The sequence below is a fragment of the Cervus canadensis genome, chromosome 2 (assembly GCF_019320065.1).
Source record: "Cervus canadensis isolate Bull #8, Minnesota chromosome 2, ASM1932006v1, whole genome shotgun sequence".
Lineage (NCBI taxonomy): Eukaryota > Metazoa > Chordata > Mammalia > Artiodactyla > Cervidae > Cervus > Cervus canadensis.
The window spans coordinates 88,900,439-88,910,601 of NC_057387.1; the positions used below are offsets into that span (position 1 = coordinate 88,900,439).

A 10,163-nucleotide genomic window follows, 5' to 3' on the forward strand; every position below is an offset into this window, starting at 1 on the left:
TCACTAACAAACACCCAGAAGGAAGGAGCACCGGGAGAGACGGGGGAAACCAAGAGAAGGCAGGGGCGGGAAAGCTGAGGGAAGAGAACGTGTCAGGGAGAGGGGCAGTACAGTCAGCAATGTCAGATGCGGCTGACAGGTCACGCAGGGTGAGGTCAGGGAGACGTCCATTGAGAATGTGGTTCTGAGATGTTCATCACAAAAATTTCTGTGATAGCTGGGTTTCCCTGTGTATGTGTGTGTGTGTGCCCGTGTATATACAGAAATGATCACGTGCCAAGCCAGGGCATGCAGAACCATGTGCAAGGACAGGCTGGAGGCCACCACAGGGTGGTTTGTGGTCAGCCCACAGAAAGCCTTCATTTACTCTAGCAGCTTTGGGGAAGGAATATTGAAGTAGGCTTTGAGGACTGTGAGCACAGTTCAACCCTTTCACTGTCCAATGGGAAAACGGAAGACAGCAGAGAGGGAACCATTTGCTCAGTCTGTGAGTCAAGGACACAACCAGAACTTGAATCTGAGTCTCCTGCTTCTAGAAGAGTGACTGGGAGAAGTGGACATGAAATCCTCACTGGCCAATAAATTATAGATCAGTGACTTTGCTCATCACCTCAGTTTTTAGATAACTCTTTTTTAGATTTATATAAAAGTGAAATACATATTTTGCATACAAAATGTAAACATTACAAAAATACCTAACAAAGAAAGCAAATGACTCCTGTTATTCCACCCCATGCCCTCACAGACAACAACAATTAAGTTTTGTCTACATCCCTCTCTCCCTCTCTCTCTCACTTAACATTGAAATTTTTAATAAAAATATTATTCTTGTGTATGCTGGATGTTGTTTTGTGTGTGTGCACATGTTCATTATAACTGGCCTTTTTTCACTTTTGGACAACTTTCAGCACAGACATTAATTCATTTGAACAACTGTACTACTGTATCATTTGGTTTGTGTCATAATCTGCTACCAAACCATACTGATGGACACGAGGTTGCATAAAATTTTCACTATAATGAACAATGTACATATATATTATTGTAAACACATATTTGCACAGTTTGGGAGTCTTTTAAAAGGAGAAATAATGGAGCAAAGCATGTAGATATTTTGTTTTAAAACATACTGACAAGTCATCCTCTAAAAACCTGTACCAGTTTGTTATCCCACGAGAAGCTTATGTGAATGCCCATTTCCCTGCATCCTTACCAACAACAGGTATTATCATTTGACAAAATCTTTCCAACTTAAATGAGGCTGAAAATCTTTTCATATCTTCATTATCCATCTCTATTTTTCAGTGAATTAACTATTCATATCCTTTGCCTGTAATTAAAGTGTATTTTGGTCAGTAAATTCTTATTGGGCAATAATGATTGGTTTGATTAAAATAAGTCTGAGAAGACTTTGTACCAAATTGCTAAAAGTTTACCTCCAGGGACCAAGAGTACAGAAAATGAGGGAGATACTTTCATTTTTTATTTTGTATCATCTTGTATTATTTTACAGTGTATTGTATTACTTTTGTAATTTAACAAAATACATAGGAAAACAGTAACAGCTACAAATGTTTGGCCTGGATTCTCATGGCTATAAATTCATGTTGAGTTCAAGTTTTTATTAATCACAATTTATTTTTTGGTACATAAGCAGAAACCATTTATTGAATGCCTCCTGGTTAGCTGGCACTGCCCTTGGCACTTTCATAGGCTTTTCATCCTCATCCTCACAACAGCCCTGTGAGGTAGGAATTGGCTCTGCTTTATAGGTAGGAGATTATTGTTTGAAATGCTTCTATTTGCCTATTTTCATGGGTTAGAGGTTCTTATTGGCTGGTGAGTCATTGGTCAAGAACTCTCACTGGTCAGGAGTTCCTAGAGGTTGCTCTAAGATTCAAATAATCAAGCTACTAGAATTTTTCCCCAATAGGAGTGATGGGGTAGGGGGGACAGGAGTGGAGGAGAGTCAGTGGTCTCTCCCTTTGTAGCACCATTTGAGTTTGCTTTGGTCACTCATGCATGGTTGGGGGAGGGGATGGGGGAGAGGAGGGAAAGTGGTTATAAGTCTTCTCGCTTCTTCAGGATGAGCTTCCTCACAAGCGCTGTAACCTGGGGCCTGATTTCCTCCACCGACACGGTTGGGTCCCAAGCTCCTACCACCTTTCCATCTGGGGCCACTAGGTACTTCCAGAAGTTCCAGGTAGGCTCCTTTCCAGAAGTCTCTAGAGAAAAGGAAGGAGAGCAAAGTGTGCTTCTCTGTGTCCCGTCTCCTGGAACTCCATTAGCAGTATCCATCCCTCCCCTGAAGCCCTGGTTCTATTAGTTAGAATGAACTGCAGAACTTTTAAAGATCCCGATGTCCAGTCCATACCCACAGACCACTTAAGGAAGAATCTCTGGGGGTAAGACTCAGGCATCAATATTTTCTAAAAGTTTTCCAGGAAATTCCAATGTGGTGCCTAGGTTGAGAACCATTGCTTTAGAATTCTGTGAAGTGCCTGATAAGACAATATCTGATCTTCCTTTATTAATGATCTCAGAGACTTCCCTGGCAGTCTAGTGGTTAAGATTCTGCTTTCACTACAGAGGACACGGGTTCAATCCCTGGTTGGGGAACTTAGATTCTGCACGCTGCATGGTGTGGCCGCAAAAAAACAAAAAGTTTTAATGACCTCAAACTACTGCATAGTCTATAACCTATTCTCTGATTTAATTCTTTTTTAAGGAGTATTTACTTAATTTATTATAACACTGTTTCATGTTTTGGTTTTTTGGCCACGAGGCATGTGGATTTTTAGCTTCTCCCCACCAGGGATCGAACAAGCGCTCCCTGCATTGGAAAGGGAAGTCTTAACCACTGGACCACCAGGGAAGTCCCTGATTTAATCTTAATGGTTCCCATATGTTAGTCCTTGGACTGGCTGCATCTGAATCATGGTGGTGGTGGTGGAGCGGGTGCTTATAATTAAACAGATTCTTGGGTCCTGCTTCAGTAGGTCTCAGGCTAATGTATTTTAAAGAGCTCCCCAGGTGCTTCTAAAACATGGCCAGGTTTGATCTATAACTATGGGAACTGGGAAGGAACTAATAAAAACACACAGGGGGAAAAGAATATTAGGACTGACCCACAGAGCAAAATTCAAATTGCCTGAGTAAGGGACCTTTGGTTTGCAACACTGCTGTTTGTCATGTACTCTTCAGGTGAATGGGCTAGGGGGGAGGGCAGTGAGGGATATGAAAGCACAAAAGGGATATGGAGTGGGAGGTGGGAGGAGGCAAAAATGGAGCCCCCAAAGGAAGGGAAAGGCCTGAGAAAGGAAACAGGACTTAATGACAAGCTTGGCTAATGACCCCATTTTGTGGTTCTCAGGCTTCTGGGAAGAGATCTGTTTCTCAAATACTAAGATCTTTTCCTTTTTTTTTTTTTTTGGTATTTTGGGGCTTTTTTTGCCGTGCCCGACAGCTTGAGAGATCTCAGTTCCCTGACAAGGCATTGAACCCAAGCCCTGGAAGGCAGTGAAAGTGTTGAGTCCTAACCACTGGACTGCCAGGGAATTCCCAAGAGCTGGTATTTTAGCTTAGAAGGTTTCCCTCCTGTGGTCTACAGACTGACTGCCTCTGACTCAGGACAGGAGATACCTGCCAGCCTTCTCCAGGAATGTGGTGTCCCCTGTTTGAAGCTAAAATCTGAGAGTCCAGTTTCCTTCTAGGAGCCCCTGTGGATGGTAACAGGAGCGCAGAGAAGCCTGCAGAGTGACTCTGGGGGAAACTGCAAGGCAGTAAGGGTGGAGATATTCTTAGGCAGGAATATTCTTCAGTTCATCCTCAAAGATTTGTGCTAGAATAGACCGTCAACCCAGCTGGGGGCATCTAGAAGGGGCCCCAGGTCACCCAGCCAGCCGGTAGCTTCTGCTGCCCAGCCAGCTGAGGGGTGGTGAAGGAAAGGCAGAACTCACCAGTCAGGAACTTGAAGGCAGGGTGGGCACCAGTGCCAGTGACTGCAATCTTGCTAAACATGGGGAAAGAGACACTGTATGTGCGGCGGGCAAAATTCTCGATCTCCTTGTTGCTGTCGGGCTCCTGCTGGCCAAACTGGTTGCAGGGGAAGGCAAGCACATTGAAGTGATGGGGCCCCAGGTCCCGCTGTAGCTGCTGCAGGGCCCGATAGTGCTGGTCTGTGAAGCCGCACTCGCTAGCCACATTTACCACCAGGGACACCTGGGCAGCAAAAACAAAACCCAAACACATACACAACCCAGAGAAGAGGCACATGTCCTGACATACCCACATGTGTGACCCCTCAACAATGAAAGCTTTCTCTCATATATGCAAGAACACAATGTATACACATGTAAACAGTGCTCTCACATATACACAAACACATGTACACAGGCACAAATGAAATCAAACATGCAGGGGCTTACAGATACGTGTGCATACACATACATAAACACTCAGAATAAGCACACAATGGACATCAATGGGTCCGCCTATGGCCCAGGACACAAAGATACTTTAGCACACATCACACATGCCCACAAACACAGAACACCATTACAGAGAGACGCATACATACTGGTGAACTCCCATCAGGAGGTGATACAGGAGACAGAAAAGGCAGACCTGGGTTTAATTTCTGGCTCAGTCAACTAGCAGTCGTCATTCTATATTGGAGTTGCCTATATACTTGTTGGTCTCCCTTCTAGAATGTGAACCTGCTGAGGGCAGGAGCTATGTTCACTTCACTGGGGCTGACACATGGAAAAGTCTTAGGACGTATGTGCTGAGTGAATGAGTAAGTGTGCACATACAAATGACCACCTATGTAATGGGTACATAGACAGACATGGTTGTCTTGATAAAAGGATCTCAAGAACCTCGGGGCAATCCTTTTTTGCCCTTCTCCCTCCAGCAAACAAATACCACTTCCTTCTCTCACTAGACTAACCATTAAATTTATAATTGCCTTATAATACATTTATTCATTGCCTTTAGGTAATAAATATAAAGCTGGCTGATGGAACTCGATTATATGACTGCAATTACAATTTTGGCACCAATGCTATATTTTTCAGCTTCTGGTTACATATTATTGCAGAATTTAAAATCTTACCCTGTATCTGGGCAGCCAAGTCCTATCAATCTGGCCACCTTTTAATAATACAAGTGGCAGGATTTTACCAGTTGGCTCTATAGAGAGCCAGGGGCAGCTCAGGGCACTGGACATGCTCAGGCTGGGCAGGGTTTCTCAACCTCAGCACTATTGACATTTGGGGGTAGAAAATCTGTGTTGTGAGGTGGCTTCCCTGTTCACTGTAGAATGTTTAGCCACATCCTTGGCCTCTACCCACTAGACGTCTAGTCTTACTAATCAAAAATGTCTCCTCTAGACATTCCTGAAAGTCCCCTGGGGAGAAAGATCACCACCAGCTGAGAACCACTGGGCTGGATGATGAGAACGATTGAGCTGTAACTCCCTCATGCATTTCTTGGGGCCCCAGCCTGTGGCTGGTTTGTCGTCATATGCCCTATTATGAGATCCGTTTAGCTCCCTTCACTAGTCGGAGGTCTTCCTCTTTCTTCTCTGCTGGATCCCTGGGCGCTGAGAGCATTAAAGGTTGTTTATTTCTAACCTACATCTTGTGTGTCTGCCCATATTTTTGGAAAGAGGGAAATCCTACTTCTATTTCCATGCCTGAATCCAAAAAGCTTATCTTTAAAGTGACCAAAACACAGATGTGTGTACGTGCTCAGTCACGTCCAGCTCTTTGTGGCCCCACAAACTATAGCCCACCAGTCTCCTCTGTCCATGGGATTTTCCCAGGCAAGAATACTGGAGTGAGTTGCCATTTCCTCTTCCAGGGGATCTTTCCAACTCAGGGATTGAACCTGTCTCCAGCCCTGGCAGGCAGGTTCTTGACTACTGAACCACCTGGGAATTTCAAAAATATAGATACACCCAAATACACACAGTTAATTTATATATATACATATGTAAGTACAGATGCAAACTCACATGTATATGCAAAATAAATAAACCATTCACACTGGGGGCATATCCCTGGTGGCTCAGATGGTAAAGAATCTGCCTGCAATGTGGGAAACCTGGGTGTGATCCCTGGATTGGGAAGATACCCAGGAGGAGGGCATGGCAACCCACTCCAGTATATTCTTGCCTGGAAAATCCCCCTGGACAGAAGAGCCTGGCAGGCTACAGTTCATGGGGTTGCAAAGAGTCAGACATGACTGAGCGACTAAGCAGCACACAAACACTATACTCAGGCCTACATGTACATAACCTCACAGCACAGGCAAAGGAATTCCTGAGTGTCACGCATTCATCTACACTCCACACTGGTCTGAAGGACTGTCTCCCAGTTTGTGCCTGAGGACACAAGTCATACAACTTTGCCCATGGCTATGTTTCCAGGGCACATATGGCCATGTCTCCCTGTGGCAGGCACGTAGTATTTGTAAGGGAGCCAGTGTTTTTTCTTTTAATTAAAAAACAAAAAAACCTATAATAAAATACACATAATGAGCCAGTAGCTGTTTGCAGGTGAATGAATGACCATACTGCCAAAGGGGCAGACGAAGCTTGGGTTAATTCATAGTATCATTTACAGCTTCCTGGCCTGACTGTTCCTGGTTTCCCTCTAAAGCTGGAGATTAAGACATGGGCTCTGGAACTGGACTGCCTGGCCTCAAATTCTAACTCTACCTCTTAGCAGCTGGGTGACTTTGTGGATTTTTTGTTTTTGTTTTTAAATTTCTTTCTGATTGAATTCTAGGCCTCTCACTCCAGTGCTTCTTAGGATTTACCAATGACCTAGAGGACGAAAACATTCAGAATTCTGGGACCACTTTCTGGATAATTTTTCTCCAGGATTTCTGTTCCTCATATCCTGGTTGCCTTATTACTTCTAAAAACAGTCTTTGTCTGTTTTTGCCTTACTACCTATTACTACTAGAAATTATATTGTTCGTGTCTCTGTTCTGTGTTTCCTGTATGTCTCCTCTCGACCTCATATAAGCTCTATTAAAATTGAAACTTAGCCACTTCGTTCACTGTTGCATCCCCTGTACCCTCAGGGCTGGCATGGTACTTAGTATACAGCAGATGCTCAATAATAAATGAGTTAACGAGTAGTAGAGCTGGTCAAGTGTTAAACCTGGGGCTCTCTGAAGAGCTGCACTAGACGGAAGGGAAGGCCGGAATTGGAAGGGGTCCTGCTCTGACTGGCTGTTGCCCTGAGTTCTAGATGAGATTTCTGCTGGGGCCCAAGAAACACAAGCACAGAGCACTCTACCAGGGGTTTCCACACTGCATGTCATTTGAACCTCACAATACCTTGGGGAGGGGGGCAACCTGGACGAGGGCTACTGTCCCCAGGACTCCCAGCATAATTGAGAATTACAAGGGGTAGAGAGTACTTTCTTCATTGAAGATGGCCTTGCTCCTGGAAGATTGCTAACAGCCATTTTCTTGTGTGGTTCATCCAAACCTGGAGGCTGAGCCTACCTGTCCATTAGAGACCAACTCCATACCCTTTCCACACACAGACCCAGGTCTACCTTGAGAAGTGAACTTGGAGGGCTCTTCGTTTCACACAGTGAAACATTGAGGTCTCTGAATAAAGTGTTTAAGGCCCCTTTTGATCACTCCCTACTCTCTTCAGCCTCATCTTTCAGTGTCATGCTTTATACTCCTTCAAGCACAACTGCTTGAGGACCTCACTACCCGTCATCACCCTTCTTGATGTTTATTTCTGAGCCTTGCTTCCCTGGTGGCTTAGATGGTAAAGAATCCACCTGCAAAGCAGGAGACCTGGGTTCAATCCCTGGGTTGGGACGATCCCCTGGAATAGGGAATGGCTATCCACTCCAGTATTCTGGCCTAGAGAACTCCATGGGCAAAGAAACTTAGCAGGCTACAGTCCATGGGGTGGCAAAGAGTCGGTTCCACTTGGCACTGACAGTTCTCTTTGCCTGAAATGCTCTTCTCGGTTTTGCTAAAACTCACTCTTATTTCAAAGACTCACCCAGGCACACTTCCTCTCTCAAGGCCTCTCTGAGCTGAGATGCCCCTTCCCTAAGGAGGTAGCAATTAGACTGGATGGCTCTTCCATCTCAACCTGAGCTGCCATCTTAAAAGTTTGCCTAGAGGAGACCACAGATGGATGGGCAGTTCTCCGCCAGGCTTCCTGCTTTCTAGCGCTGTGTGACCCTCCATCTCTGGGCCTTAATGTACTCTCTAAAACTGGGCTCCTCAGCCTCTGGGCTCTATTGCCTGATGACCTGAGGTGGAGCTGATGTAATAATAAGAGAAATAAAGTTCACAATGAATGTAAGGCATTTGAATCATCCTGAAACTACCCACACCCTCTGAAAAAATGTCGTTAATGAAACCAGTCCCTGGTGCTAAAAAGGTTGGGGACCGCTGCTCGAAAAGATGATGTGTAAGGTACCGGTGCCTCTGAAATGATAACTTCCTCCGCACCGAGCTTTCATTTCCATAGTGTTCTCACTGCACTTAATATCGCTAACGGCCTCTGTTCCGGTCGCGGAAACTGGGGATGGGAGAGACAAAGGCTGCTACTGTTAATTTTTAAACCGGTGCGTGACTGGCTGCGCCCCGCTGCCCAAAAGCGCTGGGAGGGAAATCGGCGCGAGCAGCGAGAGTTTCGGGTTTCACCGCGCACGCCGGGCTGTGCCACGTAGTCATGGGACAGACCCGGCCGAGGATCTGGGGGCGCCACGCCCGGGGGGGATGCCTGGGTGGGGGCGGGGCGCCAGGGCTGGGTGACCGAACCCCCCGAGCCCCACGGAGCCCCATCCGGCAGGGTCCTGGGCGCCCGGCTCCCCGGCCAGGGTCCGGCGGGGCGGCGCCGAGGCCCGGCGGGCGGACACTCACCGAGCCTCGGTACTTCTCCAGCGACACCAACTTGCCCCGGATGTTGACGGCCTTGAAGTCGTAGAAGTCCTGCTCCCGCGGCGCGCAGGCCGCCGCAGCCAGGAGCAGCCACGCCGCCGCCCGTGCCGCCACCATGACTCGCTCCGGAGCAGGCGGCGTGGCGAGGGCAGAGGCAGGGCAGGGGGCACGGGCGCCGCGGGGGCGGGAGGCAGGAGGGGGCGGCCCCGGCGCCACGCGGCCCTCCAGGCAGGACGCGCCCCCTTCTTCCCAGCGGGCGGTGGAGCGCCGGCCTCTGGACCTCGGTCTCCCCATCTGTACTGCAGGAGTGCTGGGCTCCGCGCCCCTTCCCCGACCCCAGAGCCATGGTTTCAGGATTCTGACCACTGAGACCCGAATTCGTCTCAATGAGGTTTCCTCTTGTTCCAGGATGCAGGGAAACGGAGTGGAAAAACTGCATGTGGGAGCTCCCCTTCTGATTAGTGCCCTTTGGCTGGTCGCTTCCCCTTTCTGGGCCCCAGTTTCTCATCCGTTTCCTTCCTGACGCACCTAGACAGGACAGAATGATCGCAATAGAAAAATGGATGTGAAACGTTTTGAATGGTGCCTATGAACTTTGGGTGAATGAATGAACATTCCCTAAAAGTAATGGGACAAAGAAGACAAGACAGGGCGAATTTCAGGTTGGATTCCTGGGAAGCAGATTCTGAGATGGAGATTTGCAGTGCAGGATGTTTGTGGGGGAGTGCCCTTGGGATGAACACCTGTGGAGGGCGGGAAGGAAGCGGAATGAGCAGAAGCCCAGAGCTCCATGCAGGCTCAAGGACAGTCGTGGCTGACCCTGCAGGGGCTCTGGAGCTAGAATGGCCCGTCAGAGTTGTCCCCAGATGAGCTAAGATGACCAGACCAGGCCTTTATATCCCTGCCTTCATCTCTCATGGGTTGTGGGGCCATCTGGGAAGAGGTATGACAGGAACCAAGGTGTCTGTGGTGCGTGGCTGACAGTAAAAGGCTCTTCACTGACAGCATTCCCAACAGCTGGTGTTCCAAGTCTTCCCTGATGGGGCTTCCAGGAACCATGTCACAGTGTCTTCCAAACTTGGAAAACCCTTAGGGTGCCCCACTAAGTGCCAAGCATGGTCCTGAATGCTGACCCTCTCCAGGGGCTCAGAAGCTGGTGTGAGAAAACTAGAGCTTTCATGTAATGCAGTATGGACTAAGCACTTCTACAGTCACTCAACAAACGCTT

The 10,163-nt window shown here is 47.4% G+C and overlaps 1 protein-coding gene across 1 annotated transcript; it reads right to left on the reverse strand.

The window, feature by feature from the left end:
- Nucleotides 1-1,461: 1,461 nt before the first annotated feature.
- Nucleotides 1,462-9,128, reverse strand: GPX7 (glutathione peroxidase 7). The gene is made up of 3 exons (XM_043461310.1): nucleotides 8,918-9,128; nucleotides 3,960-4,221; nucleotides 1,462-2,225 (listed from the first exon to the last, which is right to left on the reverse strand). Exons 1-3 carry the CDS (start codon nucleotides 9,050-9,052, stop codon nucleotides 2,062-2,064), a joined length of 561 nt encoding a protein of 186 aa, XP_043317245.1. The 5' UTR covers nucleotides 9,053-9,128; the 3' UTR covers nucleotides 1,462-2,061.
- Between the last annotated feature and the right edge of the window lie 1,035 nt (nucleotides 9,129-10,163).